The 17608-nt window shown below is 47.4% G+C and overlaps 6 protein-coding genes across 6 annotated transcripts; 2 read left to right on the top strand and 4 right to left on the bottom strand.

The window, feature by feature from the left end:
* Positions 1-388: 388 nt before the first annotated feature.
* J4E83_011033 (uncharacterized protein) lies at positions 389-791 on the top strand (the record flags this gene model as incomplete). The annotated part of the gene is made up of 2 exons (XM_049337909.1): positions 389-638; positions 691-791. The coding sequence occupies 2 exons, from the start codon at positions 389-391 to the stop codon at positions 789-791; spliced, it is 351 nt and encodes a 116-aa protein (XP_049182978.1).
* Positions 792-2062: 1271 nt separating this feature from the next.
* J4E83_011032 (uncharacterized protein) lies at positions 2063-3201 on the bottom strand (the record flags this gene model as incomplete). The annotated part of the gene is made up of 3 exons (XM_049337908.1): positions 2063-2279; positions 2327-3039; positions 3097-3201. The coding sequence occupies 3 exons, from the start codon at positions 3199-3201 to the stop codon at positions 2063-2065; spliced, it is 1035 nt and encodes a 344-aa protein (XP_049182977.1).
* A 559-nt stretch (positions 3202-3760) lies between these two features.
* Positions 3761-5758, top strand: UTP25 (rRNA-binding ribosome biosynthesis protein utp25; the record flags this gene model as incomplete). The annotated part of the gene is made up of 1 exon (XM_049337907.1): positions 3761-5758. The coding sequence occupies one exon, from the start codon at positions 3761-3763 to the stop codon at positions 5756-5758; it is 1998 nt and encodes a 665-aa protein (XP_049182976.1).
* Positions 5759-6177: 419 nt separating this feature from the next.
* On the bottom strand, positions 6178-7882 carry J4E83_011030 (uncharacterized protein; the record flags this gene model as incomplete). The annotated part of the gene is made up of 4 exons (XM_049337906.1): positions 6178-6476; positions 6624-6909; positions 6967-7558; positions 7875-7882. 4 exons carry the CDS (start codon positions 7880-7882, stop codon positions 6178-6180), a joined length of 1185 nt encoding a protein of 394 aa, XP_049182975.1.
* Positions 7883-8276: 394 nt separating this feature from the next.
* Positions 8277-8841, bottom strand: J4E83_011029 (uncharacterized protein; the record flags this gene model as incomplete). The annotated part of the gene is made up of 2 exons (XM_049337905.1): positions 8277-8514; positions 8576-8841. The coding sequence occupies 2 exons, from the start codon at positions 8839-8841 to the stop codon at positions 8277-8279; spliced, it is 504 nt and encodes a 167-aa protein (XP_049182974.1).
* A 534-nt stretch (positions 8842-9375) lies between these two features.
* Positions 9376-10290, bottom strand: J4E83_011028 (uncharacterized protein; the record flags this gene model as incomplete). Its single annotated transcript, XM_049337904.1, has 1 exon — positions 9376-10290. One exon carries the CDS (start codon positions 10288-10290, stop codon positions 9376-9378), a length of 915 nt encoding a protein of 304 aa, XP_049182973.1.
* Positions 10291-17608: the final 7318 nt, after the last annotated feature.

Here is a 17608-nt window from a genome sequence, read left to right as displayed (position 1 = left end):
TTTCATGTCCCATAAGTTTGGAGAATGTAATGATCAGGTGTGGGGCTCTAACGCGGGCATCTCCAAAAACACGCCGCGCCATGAGTGTCTCGACCGTGTCGAGTGAAGTGAAGAAATCATGGCTGTATTACCACGTTCTTCTAATGCGTGTGACAGGTGATGCAAACAGATGTGGTGGCGGAATGTCAGTCGTCCGACGTACCATGCTGGCAGCAGCAGCGTAAGTGCGGTGGTCGCAGGAGTCTTGTGGAAGGTGCCATGGAGCTCAGATGGGAGCGACGATGACGCATTGGTGAACGCTGGCCTGCCATCCTCGTACCTGCTTTACCCAACCTTCACTCCTCAACAACAAACCACAATCACAATCACAACCACAACATCACGCACCATGACACTCACGCCCGCAGAAGTAGACGCCATAATTGCCATGGCCTGTGCATTGCCTCCTCAATGCCCTCCCCAAAAAACGCAACAAATAATAGACGACGAACGCGCAATTGCTCGCCTCGAGAACTTCATCGCCAACAAAGCACCAGGGCTGATCCGCAGGCACAACGAGGTCGCCAAAGAGTGGCGGGTTATGAAGGAAGGCCTCAAGCGTGTCAATGAATTGAAGAAACGGGTCAGCGACGTCGAAGGTGAGCTACCATTCCGCAAACTGCTCTCAGCATCACGCTAACGTGATCAAAGGCCAGCGAGACACTGCCCTTGCTGCCCTTGCAACGAAAGAAACGGAACTGCAAAAGCACATGAACGAATTGACTTCTCTGCGAGCTTCGCACTCGCAATAGCAAATCGATCAAGCGGAATTGTTAGCATTGCGCGCCCGAGAGCATACATGGCAACAAAAGGCGTCGGGCGACGGCGCACAGCTATCGTTGCCGCATACGGAGCACGATTGAAGTGATCTTGAATCGATAACACGGCCTTGTCGACTCCACGATACATTGACGCCACGACGTTGGTGACACTTTGACTTGGCTCACACCATGGAGTTGCTGACGCCATCACCTTGACACTACGAATCGTACTCGCATCGCCAACCGTCCTCAACAACATTGTCCTGGCACGGGCACTGGCTCTCGCTCACTGATCTGAGCAAGTGCAACGCCGTCGTCATGAAGAAAGTACTTGAACCGACTGACCCAAATCGACAAAACAATCACAACCGCCTTACACCGCGGCCATTGAACCTTGACGTAAGTATAAACCCCTAGGACACTTTCTCAAACCAGCGATGCTAACCCCAAGACAGAAAATGGAAAATTGGGCTATCGCAGACGGCGAAATGGCAAGCGGCTTGTGTGGCTAATGAATGCACGGAGCATGGTTTTACTGCGTTCTATCGGATCTCGATCTGGTGCACTTTTCCTTTCGCTTCATATCGTGGTGTGTATCACGGTGCACTCTGTTCTATCGTGGTTTCTATCACGGTGCATTTCGGTTTCGCGCTCTATCAGATGTATATCTGGTGCACTCCATTCTATCGTGGTCTTCATCACGGTGCACTTTCCTTTCGCGCTCTATCGTGGTCTCCATCATGGTGCATCTTCCTTTCGCGTTCTATCAGGTGTCAATCTGATGCACTTTCCTTTCGCTTCATATCTCGAAGTTTCAACTCCGAGGTGCATGCCTGCTTTTCTATCATGGTGTTTCTATCATGGTGCACTTAATTGTAAATAGCGACAAACCTTGTCTGATTCGGTCATTGGGAATCAAGAAATAAAATCATACGTACAACCCCATCCGTTTGATCTTGTTCATTTCATGACTTTTCATGCATGTGGCCGAAATGCCGTCAATGCTACCGCGGGGATAAATGTAGTAGTTATACAGCGCTTCTCGGACAGACTCTAACTCGCTCGCTCGCTCACGAGTAAATCACCCCCCTGATCACATTGTCTCTCATCATAGCCCTCGCGACCATTGTCTGACCCCGAACCTATCTTCTTCCCTATAACGCTGGTCCCAGAACGTCATGTCGCGCAATGTCGCGCTTACTGCGTTAGCAGTGGCATGTCACTAGAACGCCAAACTCCATGCAGTGTGCCTTTTATCCCATTCATGCCTCCTGCTCTCTTTGTTGCCTGCCCTTGCCGCCGCCTCGTCGGTCGCCGCCCTTGCCCCTGTTGTCGCCGTCCTTCTTGCCGTCGCCCGCAAGAGGGTCGCCGCCGCCCATGGTGAGCGCAGCGGTCGCGAGACGGTTCGAGAGGTCGATTTGTGTGCGGATGGTGTTGGCGAGGTATGATACGACGAGGACGTCTTGGATGTGTGCGTTGCTGGGTATGTTAGCATATGTCTGAAAGTATGGATAATTCTGACGTACAAGTCGCGCTCAATGTCGGCGGGCTCGACCTTGGGTGCCAGGCTGAGTGCGTTCATCAGGAACTGGCCCAGCGCGGACGATGGCTCGGCCTCCTCGTCCAGCACGTTGTTAACGTAGTTGGAGACGCGCTCGAGCATGTCCAGGACGTGTGTGATGGCCGTCTCCAGCGAGTCGAGGTCGGTCATGACGTCCTGCGATCGGTCCTCGCGGTCCTTGGCGGACGAGATGAGCTCCAGGCCCGACCGCTCGGCCTCGCCGTACTTGATCTCGTGGGGCACGGGGATGAAGAGGCACGAGTCGGCGGCGCGCTCGGCGGTGACGCCAATGGGGGCGGAGATGTACGTCTTGGACTCGATCTCCTGGCCGGGGACGGTGGAAACAGTCAGGTGGACGGCGGGGTGTGGCCATGTGCCGTCGCCTTGCTGGCTGTAGAAGTTCTGGATGAGGGCGGAGAAGGTGTTGAGGTCGCTGCTGGTCGCGTACCAGCCGACGAGGACTTCGCGGGGGTTGGCGCGCAGGTGCAGGGCGAGCATCTGCTTCTGGTAGTCCATGTCGACCTCGACCTGCTCTTGCGTCTCGGTGTGGGGGACGGCATAGCAGTTGCGGATCTCGATCTCGGTGCCGTCTTCGCTGCGGGTGCCGAGGAGGGTGCCGATGACGCGCTCTTGCTCGGCGGGCCGGCGGAGGGAGTGATCGAGGATGGAGAAGACGGCCTAGCAGTGCGTGTCAGAGAGTAGAGCAGGCAGCCTCGACCGTGGCTTGTCGCATACCTGGGGCTGGATGGCGACGTTCAGCGGGGCAGTCGACGGCTGGGTGCCCATGGAGGCGGGGCCGAGCGGGCGCGCCAGATGCAGGAAGGAGTCGTTCTCGGCCATGGTGGCGGTGGTGATGGCGATAGGTTCTTGTTTGGTGGGCGTGGTGGTGAGGCGCTCGGAGACGTCAAATGTGGTTGGTGGGGCACGCAGCGATATTCTTCACGAAATCTGGGCAGGGTGCGTTCGCTTGCACGGACCATCTGAACTTTTTCGCGGCGCGGAGTTAACCTACGAAGTGTCTCAACGGGACGATACTACCTCCCACATCCATACACTTCACTTTTCTCTCTGCACAAGAGGTGGTCGCAACTTCTACCCACCCCCACTAGTCATTGCGAAAAGACCTGCACCTTGCATCAAGCTCCCTTCACATCGGCGCATAGCGCAACCGACATGGCGCCAATGAGAGGACGAGGCGGATCTCGTGAAGGAGCAAGGGGCGGCAGTAGAGGCGGCAGAGGCGGCGGAATGGGAAGAGGCAGAGGCGGCATGAGAGGTCGTGGAAGAGGTGGAAGCAGAGGCGGATTTGCCGCAGCGAGAACACGAGACGAGGTCGAAGATTCGTGAGTACGGATATTGGTCGCGGGCGCATACGTCCAATCCTAACAGAACCAGAAACATGCCCATGCGCGAACCCACCCCATCCGACGAGAGCGAATCCGACGTATCAGAAGACGATGTCTCGGACGAAGAGGAAGAAGAAGCGCAACCCATCTCGAACGCCTATGCGACTCTGCTGCAGTCTTTCTCGTCGCGCAGCACTGGCTCGGAAGAGCATCGCAAGAAGAGGCGGAAGCTGGAGCACGACGAGCCTGAACAGGAGGTCGAGTTGGATGACGACGCTGAATCGACCACCCTGGAAGGCGACGAGGCGGAGGACGAGCAGGCAGAGGTTGATCATGAAGAAGACGTGGACGATGAAGACCAGGAAGAGCAGGAGCTCGAGCAGGCCTACCAGAAACACTTTGCGAACCCCGACGAGAACGAACTAGCCACGCGACTCAAGCGGATAGCAGCCAACCAGTGGACATCACAGAAGCTGGATCGAGCGTCCGGAAAGGGCGTCGGCATACTCCAGGTTCCCAGCGACGAGGTCAAGCCGAACCGGAAGCTGCGAAGCGTACGCGACGTCCAGTTGAAAGCGCGACTTGTTGAAAACGCACAGAAGAAGGTCGGCGCTTTCGATGAGCTCGAACAAGCCATCGCACCCTCCATATTCGGCTACCAAGACCTACTCTTCGGCGCAAGAACAGTTCAAAACGCCAGCCGTCTCCGCGACATAACCTGTCTGCACGCCCTCAACCACATCCTCACGACCCGCGACCGCGTCCTCAAAAACAACGCCAAACTATCCACATCCAAAGACTCCTCCGACCCCTCCATCGAATACCGCGACCAAGGTTTCACACGTCCCAAGATCCTCTTTCTCCTCGAGACGAAACAAGCCTGCGTCCGCGTCCTCGACTCCCTAACCTCCCTCCACACCTTCGAGCAACAAGAAAACAAAAAACGCTTCCTAGACTCCTTCTCCTTACCCGAAGAAAAATTCTCACCGGACCGCCCCGCCGACTTCCGCGAACTCTTCGAAGGAAACGACGACAATGAATTCCGCATCGGCGTAAAACTTACGCGGAAAACGCTCAAATTCTACTCCACATTCTACAACTCAGACATCATCTTCGCCTCCACCCTCGGTCTGCGGCGCGCCATCGAGACCGGCGACCCCAAGAAACGCGATTCGGATTTCCTCTCCTCCATCGAAATGGTGATTATGGAACAAGCCGACGCCGCCTTGATGCAAAATTGGGAACACGCAGAATACGTGTTCGAGCACTTGAATCTCCAACCGAAAGATGCGCATGGCTGCGACTTTTCGCGCGTGAGGAGTTGGTATTTAGATGGGCATGCGCCGGTGTTCAGGCAGACGATCATCCTTTCCGCATTCCTAACACCAAAGATAAACACCCTGTTTAACAAACACATGCGCAACTACGCCGGCCGCCTGAAATACACTCCGGACCACACAGCCGGACTTATCGAGTCACTGTCCTGGGGTATAAAACAGACGTTCACGAGGTTCGACTCCCCATCGCACCTCACGGACCCGGATGCACGGTTTAAATTCTTCACGAACTCGGTCCTGCCGGGTATTAGTCGGTTACCTAAAAGCCCAGATGGCGGGTTGGGTGTGTTGGTGTTCATACCTTCCTACCTAGATTTCGTCCGCGTCCGCAACTCCCTCGTCGATTCAGATATCGCATACGCATCTATTAGCGAGTACACCGATGCCACCGATGTCCGCAAGGCACGTAGTCATTTCATGAATGGCAAGCATTCCCTCCTCCTCTACACCGGCCGCGCCCACCATTTCCACCGCTACAATATTAGGGGTGTGAAGCGCGTAGTATTCTACGGTGTGCCTGAAAACCCGGTGTTCTACGACGAGGTTGTGGGATTCGTGGGGAAGAGCATTGAGAGGGCGGAGATCAGTCGCGCGGAAGCGAGTGTCAAGGTGTGTTTTTCGCGGTGGGAGAGGATGGAGTTGGAGAGGATTGTGGGGGGGAAGAGGGTGGGGAGGATGGTGGGGGATAAGGGGGATGTTTTTGATTTTGTGTAGATGTATGTGTTTGTTCGAGTTGGATTTGGTGGACTGCTGCGTCTACAGAAATCTTAAGAGCTAGTACAACTTTTCTCGTCTTCGAGGCTAGCAAAAGCCATCTTACACTCACTTCTCTTCTCTTCGTTGCAACATCCTAGGTTCGGACAACGACAACATGCTTCCTGATGAGGTTCTTCTCATCCACCTGGGTGGGTGGGGGAGGCGGGGGGGAGGCGGAGGGGAGGTGGTGGAGGTCTCGTCTACTACATGCTCACGTAATGCCATTGTGTGAGTCTGTGTGGCAGTCTTTCTTGTATCTGGTCGACTGGTGCGTCTGAAGATCTATGAAGCAGATAGTACAACTGCCTCGTCTCAGATGCTTTCGGAAGCCATTGCACCCATCGTACACTCACCGATTCTCTCCTCGTTGCAACATCCTAGGTTCGGACAACGACAACATGCTGTCTGATGAGGTTCTTTTCATCCTCTCTCCTCACAACATTCTTGGAATCATCGTCCATCTCCAACGCATTTGTGATGTTCATCCCGCTCACCATCTTCGCAGATACCGGTTTAACCTCACCAACCCACGGATCCTTCGCCACATAGAAGAGAAGGTACGGCAAACTCGCCCCTGGCGGTTTGAACAGCCGCACCTTCTCGATGTACCTGTTTCCGCCAAGCTGGTCCTTGTGCTGGAGCAAGAGATAGCCCGCCCATCGCCCTACTGGTGAACCTGTTGTCTCGTTAGCCCGCGTTTCTTCCTCCGACCTCATACAAGAAGCGAAGTAGTCAAACATACCCAGTATAGCCAACCCCCCCTTCCCCCCCTTCCCCTTCCCATCCATCAAAAACTCATGCCCCGGCCACAACTTATACTCACTCTCCGGCGGGTCCAGCAACCCCAACGCATGCCGAAAGATCTCCCTACTCCCCGCATTCATCACCTGCGTCACAAGCAGATACTTGAGTCCAGCCAGATTCGCTGCGCCCACGCGGTTCCACATGGCCCACCCGATATCCTGCGTCGTGCCTATGTCGGGCAGTTCAGAGGGCAGGGGCGTGCGGAACCAGGTGTATGTTTTTGCGGAGTAGGTCATGGACATGATGTTCATGAGGGCGAGGAGGCCGGAGGGGTTGGCGGCGAATTCGTAGGATGCGCCTGTGGCCTGGGGTGGGGGTGTTAGCCTCGGTCTTCATGGCGGCTGAATGAGGGTGGAGTGTACTCTGTATTCCCTTCCGCACACATCATAATACTGCTTCGCCTCATTCGGCAACTCCCCCTTCTCATCCCTCTTAATCGCCGGCCCATCCCTATGATTAACCTTGAAACACCGATTCGGCCCCCCATCCTTCGCCGCCCTCGTATCCAGTCCGATCTCGTCAAACGCCGCTTTGATCTTGTGATACGCGTCAAAGTCGCACTCGTTCTTTATCTTCTCGCTCAGGGCGTCACTGTCGTCGAAACCCCATTTCGCGAGGTCGGCACGCCCGTCGCCGGTGAAGGGGGACTGGCATGTTTCGGCGTACTGGGGGAAGTCTTTGAAGAGCCAGCGTGCGATGTTGTCTTTGGATTTCATGGCGGAGTCGAGGGTTTGGCCGGTGGAGACGGCTTTGTCGAATTTCGCGTTGGGGGGTGGGGGGTCGGCGGTGGTGTGGACGGTGGAGGGATCGAATGTAGCGGCGACATAGTTTATGGGTGTGTCTTTGAGGTTGGCAGAGTAGGTAAGGTTGATGAGGGGGTCGTCGCTGGGAGGGAGGACGTGTGTCGAAGCCAGTGTCGCGATCACTGCGATGGTGAGGATGTGGAGCTTCATGCTGGGAGCTCGTGTGGTTGGTGCTGGTGAGTGAAGACTCTGCAAACGAGGTGAAGGTAAGGCATTGTGTCGGGGACGGTGGATACGCTGCGGTGAGAGCAAACGCGCTTTTCGTTGGCGAGTGAGGTGAGAGCGACCCGTGGAAGGAAGGCGCGGCCAACATCAACATTCGAGTTCAGAATCATCTTATTGCCATATCGCACCTATGCTGCTCTTCAACTTATAATGAAAATAAGTTTTGTACAGCCTTTAGTGGGTTGCGCAATGCAGTGAGCGTTCGGTCCATGACTTCAACATCATGACATGCTCACTCGCACTGCGCCATCATGCCCGAAGCACAATACCAGAGAAAGAATAAAACACCCATTCCTTTCTAGTTCGTATCGTTCAACCCGAGCACGTTCTACCACCTCTTTCCTTCCGTCTACCAAGCTCCAGCTTGAACTCCCGCATCTAATCCAGCAAAGTTTCACTCCTCTTTTCTCGTTGCCTTAACTACTCTATTCCAATTCCCATCACAACAGCAACCAAATTTCTTCCCCGCTCGACATGTACCTCAACGACTGTAGCATCACCAAACTAGTCTTATAACCTTATACAAGAACAAAAAGCTAAACACGTCTGCAGACTACATCAAGACAAAGACATGCAAAGTTAGTGCCGTGACGTTAATGTAGGCTCTAGGCTCACATCACATCCTATGCACCCAACAGAAACCTTCACAACTTCCCCGCCAACCCCCCCTTCGCAGCCTCAAAAGGCACAGCAACATTCTTCTCCGCCCACTCCTTCTCCGCCTCCGTCCCCGGCATCGGCGGCACCATCCCATTCACCTTCCACAGATCCCTATCCACATCTTCACAACTATACTCCCAATCATACCCTTTATCCGCGATAAACGGTTTCAGCGCCTTATCCACGGCATCCATAAAGCGGTGTTTGTGCTCGAGTGAAGTACTATTTCCAGTCAGTCTGGACGTCCACACATGCTATGTGTTGGATTGTGGGATTTAAGTACAATTGCCTCGCAAGATGTTCCATCTTGATTCGTATCATGGGGACTGAGCTATCGCGGCCGGGCTTGTTGGCGTCAGTCATGGGAGAGGGACGGGGTACGCCGCCGATGAAGAAAGACTCGGGTTGAATGGGCTGGAAGAGGACGTTTACGTAGAATCTAGGGAGGCCGACGATGGTGTAGAGTTTTGTGATTTCGTTTGCGAGGGCGGTTTTGTCGGGGAGGGAGGTGAAGGTGTTGGGTGGGTGGTAGATTATCCAGAGAGGCATTGCTGTGGTTGACGGGTGGGTATGAGCGAGGGAAATGGGATGATAGGCAACGGTGTTAGTCTTCTAGATACTGGGTATACTACGAAGCTTATATAATATCCAGATATGTTCATGCCGACGATGTAGGTTTACCTAGGTAGGTTGCACGTGATTCGGAATAGTAATCACAACCGAGTGGTTAGTAAGGGTCGCGCTAATCATGCACCGCATTGGGACTAACAAGAAGACGTAGATCTTGGTACACCGCGCAAGAACGACTAATCATGAACCATCGCGGTCTTCTGGGCTTCGCTCTTGGATCTGAACTCTTTGAGCGATTTAACTTTGGGTGTAACCATCATGGTGATTCATCGTTGCGTGGTAACGTGGTTTTGTGGGAGTTTATTCCCCCCGCATATTGTTACTAGACGGGTGTCACTAGTACTGGATAGCAGTTTCGCGACTAGCGTGATTGGTAGACTACTATTACGTCCGTAACAATCGTTGGCTTGCCCGCGTTGAGACATGCGGCTCTATTCTGCAACGGACCCGCGTTCACAACTCCGCTACGACTCTTCGTACGACCTCATCGAGATCTTCCTCTTGCAGCCCTAGCAGATCATTCGCAAAGCCTTCCTTCTCTTTCCAGTCCGCAGCGACCACTCCCCACACTGCGACGACCTCTTCCCTCGCCTCACCATCTCCACTCAGCATCTTCGGCCGAGAAACATCCAGCTCTTCCTTGCTATTCTGATCGATGCGCTCGAACTTGTCGCCTGTAGCCTTCTCCAATGCATCAAGAACCTCGAGTTGCGTAACATGGTGGCTGTGAACGTAGAGTATCTTGTTCGCGGTCTCATCTGGCTTCTCCAGGATCTTGATGACCGCTTTGCCGATGAAGTCCAGGTTTGAGGCGGAGAACTTGATGTTGCCGCCGTCGAGGATGTATGCTTTGCGAGCCTTGACGTCGAACTTGAGCAGACCGCAGGTCATGCCCCAGTCGAAGAAGTGGCCTGTGACAAGACTCGTCCAGGTAAGCTTCCCCATGCCGTCTTCCCGCTCCTTCCCTTCCAATGTTAAAAGGTAATCCCGAACGTCTTTCTTGCCCTTCATCAGCGGCAGAATCTCATTCGTCTTGTCATCCGCAGAATCGCAGCTGCCGAACTCAGCGGGCATGACGCGCTTCACGCCGGCCTTGAACGCGGCATCGATGAGCTTCTTCTGCGACTCCACATGGCTTCCTGCGATGGTGATGACGAGGGCGTCGATCTTGTTCTCTCGCAGTACCTTGGCGACCCCATCGACGTTCAGGTCGTCGGGGACTGTGATGACTTTCGTTTTGGGGTAGACGGATTTGGATGTTTGGCGGTTGAGCACGAAGATGTCGAACTCGGAGGTTTTGAGCGCGTTGAGGACGGGTGCGCCGAGCGTGCCTGTGCCGCCGATGAGGGCGACGTTGGTAATGGCCATTGTGTTGTGCGGTGTATTGAAGTAAAGATCACGTGACCCACTAGTGTCGAGTATATAGTCTGGGGATCCCCCTAGGTTAAACTAATTCATCCTTTTACTTAAATTCTTCCTCCCTCTCTAATAGGTTATAAGCCTAGGTGCTCTTTCTAGCTGCGAATTTAAATATATTCTAGCTAAGTAGCACCTTTCTAAATATATATTTTACGCTAAAAGTCCTGCTTAGTAAGATAGAACATTTAAACTAAAATAGAGTATTCTACTCTCTATTACTCTAAACTATTACTAGACTAGCCGCTACAACGCCTGCCTACACTATAGTAAGAGACGCCTACTACGTTAACATAGCTACTAGGCAGGTTACCTAAGTTTCTAGCGCGCTGCTAGAATTTACTAGTATAGGCAGCACTACTAGCCGCGCAAATAGCTACAACGCCTCTAAGTCTAGCAAGGCAGGCCTAGGCTAGGTACCTATTATTACACTGTGTAACAGGTTACCTAGCAGCGATCTAGATAAATTCTTAACAGCTAAACACACTAGTCGCTTATTAAATAATAGTAACAGCAACAGCGATTTAAGCACGCAAGAACGCAGCTTCTATTAAAGAAGAGAGTATAGCTACTTTAATATAGCGCAGCTTAAAACTAAAGATAAGCTAAACCTTAGTAACTACGCTAACACACTAGAGGAAACAGATTTAAGCTATTGCTCTTTAGGCAAGTCTAAGCTAAAAGCACCTACTAGCAAGAGGCGCGGCTGCCTACTAAAAGCTAAGCAGCCTACTCTAGCGCAGACTAACTAGTTAGCGCGCAAGCCTAAAGCTTTCTCTAGTAGATTAAATTACTAGCGCGCTTTAGAAGAAGCCGCTAGCGCTCTAGCTGCCTCTGCGTAATAGTAACACTAAAATTTACGTTCTATAAACTATTGCGCAACCTCTATAGCAGAACTACAACCTACAATTTTATTACTATAAACACACGCACCTGCCTTTAATTCTTTAGCCTTTCTCTAAGGCCTTAGCTCTCTTCTCTTACTACTAATTAGCAAACTAAACGCGTCGCAAACGCCTATAATAGCTAAAACTACTACCTTAACAAGCGCGTCGCTTTAGAACGTTAAATAGCGATATAAGCATACTCTAAAGATAATAGAGGGACACCTAAAGCTGCTAGACTCTATAAACTACAGTAGATAGGTAAAGAACGTTAAAAACGCTCTTACCTAGGCTAGGCTGTAGAATATGCTCTAGCAGCTACCTCTAGGCCTACGCGCTAGAAACTATAACAAATAGGTAATAAGAGACTTCTAGATAAAGAGTGTTATAACACTAAATATTAAGAAGAGGCCTATAGACGTTATAATAACCTTGTCTAACAGCAAGAAGCTTACAGCGGTAGAAACCTAAATAACGCTAAAGGCAGCGTATAGTTGCTCTAGTACCTCTAAAGTTTAGGCGCTCTAGAATAACTTTCTAGACACTACTCTCTTGTTCTCTAAGAGCGTCTCTAACTTCGCTAATTTACTTGCTAAAACTAACGCAGCGCTATCTTGCATAAACTAGGCCTATAAGCTACTACCTTAGCTAGTAAACTTATACTTTCTTAACAATCTTAGCAACTTATTTAAACTTTAGGTACAAACCTAAGTAGCTGCCTAGCTAGATATTATTATAAGCGACCTTTAGTAAGTAATTAAACTACGCACTCTAGCGCAGGGCGTAGTTAAAGTTAAAACCTAGCTTCGCACTAGCGCCGCTAACGCTCTTAAAGTTGCTGCCGCTAGTAGCGCCTAGATAGGCTAACACTGCTCTTACTGCCTAAACAAAACTAATTACACTAGCGAAACCTGCTAGATACTTTACTCTAAACTGCGCACTAAGCGCAAATTTAACAGTAATAGAGGCAATCGCAACAGCCGCTATAGTAGGCGCAGCAGTAGTAAGCAGCTAAGACTAGAACTAGGTAATTTTAACGTAGTAGTTATTAACACCTGCGTTACTAAGCTTAAATACGCAGATTTAGCGCTAACAGCCGAAATTCTAAACGCTAATAACCTACTAAAGTTAGCAGCTAAGAACTCTAATTAGTATATTAACTTAGGCGCTATTTGCTATATCGCGTAGAACAAGAGCGCCTTTACAGCGCTGTACAAAATAGCTAACCTAGTATACCTAAAAGGCATTAGCGGTCTTCTTCTCTATAGATATAGTAGATTAGTTAAGATTTAAATTAACATAGCTAGTATAGAGCGCTCGTTTACAGTCTATAATGTAATTTACGCTCTATACGCCTCTTTTAACTTACTATCTACAAAGAGGCTTACTACTACTGCAGGCCTTTGTATAATCTTTAACGCTAGAGAAATCTAAATTATTAGACGCAGCACTAGGCTCTTAGTAGCTATAGGCGTAAGCTCTAGTAAGGATAACCTTTACCGCCTAACTATAGCAATAGACTTCTTCTAGCTTCTCTTGCTTACTGCCTACTACACTATTCTTTCTGCCTACGTTACTAGCGAAATTTAGCACAAGCGAATAGACTACCTATCTAGTAACTACCTTAGAGTAATAAAGAACGCTACAAAGAGAATAGAGCTAGTTACTATTAGTAACTACCTGCTTAGAAACTGTAAGCTCTACTAACTAGGCAAGTAAGCTTATTACAACTTTTAGACGCCTTATAAACGCTCTAAGACGCCTTTTAAGTAAATCTACAGCAACCTTAGCAGCTCTTACCTACTTTTACACTAAGAGAAATGCTACTACATCTTATTTCTAGATAACTACACACGCTAGAAGATAGTCGCTATTCTTAAGTACAAGAGCAATACTATTGCTGTAATAGTAGCCTTCTTTACTAAAGTTTAGTAATAGTATAAAGCTGCTATGCGCTTCTTTTACACTAATAATAGTAGCGAATTTATTAATAACAAGCTTAAAGCTATAGCTACAGTAGAGGGCTAGGTTTACAAAACTACAGTACTCTATAACCTAGAGTAGAACAGCCTAGCTAAACAAATTAACTGCACTAACTAGGATATTACGCGCGCTCTTCTTTACACAGGCACTCTTGCTAACACTCTCTAGCTAGAGCTAATTTAAACTGCTACCTACCTCTATAACAGGTCTCTAACACGCACACTAAATTTTATTACACTATTTAAGGCACTCTATAAGGAAAAACCTAGCGTTGCGTATCTACGTGTTATTAGCTGCTTAGGCTACGCAACTACTCTAGATAGTAGGCGCAAGAAGCTTAATTCTAAGGCTAAGCGCTGTATACTACTTAGCTATAGAGCTTTAAATTAGTACTGCGTCTAGATAGAAAGCAGCTGCTGCTTTTAAATAGTACGCAACGTGCGCTTCTATAAAGATAAATTTCTACTTAGCTTAGAAATTTAGCTCTAAGTTAGCGCTAATAAAGAGGCACCTCTACTAGACTAGGCGCTCTAACAGCAAGTTATAGGCTAACTAGCTAAAAAAGCTGCCTATAAGCTAATAAATATTTAGCTATAGCGCCTATATACGCTGCCTAAAGCACCTAAGGGCCTACTAAGTAAGCGTATAAGGTCGCGCTTTTAGATCGCTATAGCTAACAGCACTATAGGCTAGCAGAACTACCTTAATAACGTGTAGAAGCTGCTAATTTTAGACGTTCTAGAGAAAATTTAAGCTACTATTACACGCCTTAAACTTACCTACTAGCCGCACTACTGCCTAACTGCGATCTCCGCTCTTATCGCTTTAATTAAATACCTCTAATACACCGCTAAACACGTTCTCGCTAAACTACCTAAACTTAACAAACCTATATATAAGCAGGCTATTAGAAGCGCACGTTGCAAGAAATAGCAACAGAGTATATAGAAGAAATACAATTTGCTAATAGAATATTATACTTAGAACATTATTCTAGCTAGCAGTGTGCCTACAGACGCCTAAACACTAAGAGGGTGCTAGGTACTACGCGTTAAGCGCGGGCCTAGAGGCTTAATTACTAGGTATAAGGCCCGCTAGGTAGTTCGTAGTTTTAAGCAGCAGTATAGTATTAACTTTAATAAGACCTTTACTGCTATTGTTAAGCCTATAACCTATAAGGTAATCTTCTCTATTACTGCTATAAACAACTAGAATGTAGAACAAATAGACGTTAAGACTACTTTTCTGTACAGCCTAATTAATAAAGTAGTCTACGTAGAGCTCTCTAACAGCTTTATATAAAAAGGCAAAGTCTGCTACCTACGTAAGGCACTATATAGCCTTAAATAAGTATCTTAAATCTAGTACTAAACGCTTACTAGCTTTCTAAAAGAACTAGGCTACAAGCACCTTTATAAAGATTACAGCATCTTTGTCTACCTAGACTATCGCACTATTATTGCTGTCTACGTTAACAACCTACTAATTACTAGCTCTAGCTCGCTCTTAATCTACAACCTAAAAGCTGCTCTTAGCAAGAAGTTTTAAATAAGTAATCTTAGTGCTGTAGCCTACTACCTTAGCATTAAAATCTTGCGCGATTGCTCTAACAGAGTACTATAGCTAGGTTAGCAAACCTACATTAATAAGATTGTAAGTAAGTTTAGCGCCTTCTAGCTTCGCAACAGCCTTTATCTATTTCGCAGTAACTTCTTCTTAGTTCTAGCAACACTAGACAACTCTATTAGTAAGCTAGACTTTTAGACGCGTTACTAGACCGCTGTAGGCTTGCTTATGTATCTTATACTAGAAACGCAGCCTAACCTTACCTTTGCAGTGTTATAGGTTAGCTGCTTTTCTATAAATCTCTAAGCTACTTACTAGAAAGTAGTATAAACACTATTTAGGTATATTAAAGCTACTAGAGACCTAAAGCTTACCTTTAGAGACAGTAATCTACTTAGCTACACTAACTCTAATTACGCTATAGACGCTAACAGACGCTTAATTAGAGGCTATATATTTAAGCTTAGTAGAGCAGCTATTAGCTAGTTCTCTAAGAGATAGGTAATAGTTTTACTGTCTACCTGTAAAGCTAAATACATTGCCTAATCTAAAGCTGCAAAAGAGGTAATCTAGTTACGCAGGTTGTTAATAGAGCTTAGCTACTCTATCTAGAGTATTACTATTAAAGCTAACAATCGCGGCGCTATTGCACTAGGCGCTAATTCTCTTAATTACAGTTAAAGCAAACATATTAATATATAATAGCACTTTGTACGCGAAAAGGTAGCTAAAGGCCTAATTAAGTTAGAGTATATTAGCACTATAGACATAGTCGCTAATAGCTACACAAAACCACTAGTTAGTAATAAGCTAGCTAAATTTACGCGCAATCTTAGTCTAGAATAAACTGCTTTCTTAAAAACTAGCTATAGAGCTTCTTTCTTTAATAAAACAGAATTGCTGCTACTCTCTCTACTCTACAGAACATAGAGTTAAAGAGACAGCTCTAGTGTTCTTAGAAGCTAGAATATAAGCTGCTTACTCTACAGTAGACACAATAGAGCCTAAAGAACAGAATAGCTAACAACGTTAGAAGGCGCTTCTAGAGGCGCGGCTGTTTATTAGCTCTATAGCTTCTAAATTAATTAAGTTAATTAATCTTTCTAAGTTACTAGAAAAGTCTTAGTAAAGTCTTAGCATAATTTTAGAAAGCTCTAGCCGTAATTTAGTAGAAGTATCTTTTTAAAGATTAAATTAGGCTACTATCTAAATTACTAAGGCTTTCTTAAAGGCTAACTACTAAAGGTCTCCTTATTTAATAAAGCTCTAAAAACCTGCCTACTAACTAAGAGAACGCCTCTAAACTTTAACAAATTTAAGAACACGTTACAGCACCTTAAGTAGCTACCTTTTAGCAGCTGCCTTAATTAAGTACCTAAAGGCTATGCCTATACTTCTAAGAACATCTTTAGCTAAAGCTATAAAGGTACCTGTCTTAGTAGAATTTACTACAGGACTAACACTAACTATGCCTAACCTATATTAAAGCAAAGCCTCTTAAAAAGGCTAATCTTTCTTTATACCTACAAAGGTACTCTAATAAGCTAACGCCTATATTTAGGCTACTGCGCGTAAGTAACAGCTAAATAAGCTAAAGCCTAAATAGCTAGAGCTGCTACTTAGTCTAATAACCTAACTAGAATTGCTAACCTCTTAGGCTCTGCAGTAACTACCTGTTGCGAACAAATAGGCGCTCTAGTTAAGCTTCGTGTGCAAATTCTACTAAGCTCTCTCTTTTAAAGTAGCCTACCTTACTCTAGAAAGAACAAGGCAGGCCTCTCTCTAGAAGTAGCCTAGCAAATCTATCGCTCGCTATACACCTAAAGGCTAAGAGTTAATATAGACTCTCTATTTTAACTACTAACATAGTAGCCTACTTTGCCTACTATAAGCTAAAACTTGTAATAGATAGGCAGTAATTTAGCGCATAAATTAGAGGGTACTAGACTAGAACATAATTACTACCTTACCTCTGCGAGAACTAGCGCTTTCGCCTGCAGGCGAATACTGCTAAGTATAGTTACTTACGCTAAATATTAACTCCTCTAGAGGGCTTGTAAGTTTTAAGCATGCTAACTAAGTTTAAATTTAAAATAAGGCTTACGCTAAACTTTAAAGAAGAATTTAAGGTTACCCTCTATATATATAGAAATACTATTTAGCCTAACTTTCGCAGTCTAGAGTTAGAGTGGCAGAAAATTCTTAGAGGTACTAGGACGTTTAGAATAATTAGAAGATTCTATTTCTAGCCTTAAAAGCTATTTTAGAGCAAAACTAAAAGAGCAGGAGTAAATTAAAGGTTTAGGAACATTAAAACCCTACTACAACACTAGTAGAAGTATTTAATCTAGTATCTAGAAGATAGCACAGATTAAGTAAGAGTATTAAAGTAAAGATTACGTAACCTACTAGTGTTAAGTATATAGTCTAGGGATCCCTCTAGGTTAAACTAATTTATCCTTTTACTCGAATTCTTTCTCCCCCTCTAATACGGTGTTGATATATAGTAGGGTTGCGGGGTGAGATGAAGTGCCCAGAGTCACGTTTCGTGGGGAAAGAGTCGTCGGCGGCTGCGGGCGCGTATTGACGGCCCTACCTACTCATGGGGAGGCTTCCATCACATCTTTCAAACGCGACATCGTATATTACGTGACGTGCATCTCTATAGGTGTGCGACAAGGCGATTCCAGCGGGCGCGAGGGAGATACCGCGTTCTTGTATATTGACATCAATGATGTCATAGCACCTTCCGCAGCTACATCGACTGCTGTCGCTAGTCTATGAAGCTGGCATTTACGATGTCGTCGTCAACACTTCGCTTTATAGCACGCAGTCTA

This window comes from Alternaria metachromatica (assembly GCF_023757995.1).
Source record: "Alternaria metachromatica strain BMP 0045 chromosome Unknown scaffold_60, whole genome shotgun sequence".
Lineage (NCBI taxonomy): Eukaryota > Fungi > Ascomycota > Dothideomycetes > Pleosporales > Pleosporaceae > Alternaria > Alternaria metachromatica.
This window is presented reverse-complemented; position numbering and strand designations above follow the sequence as displayed.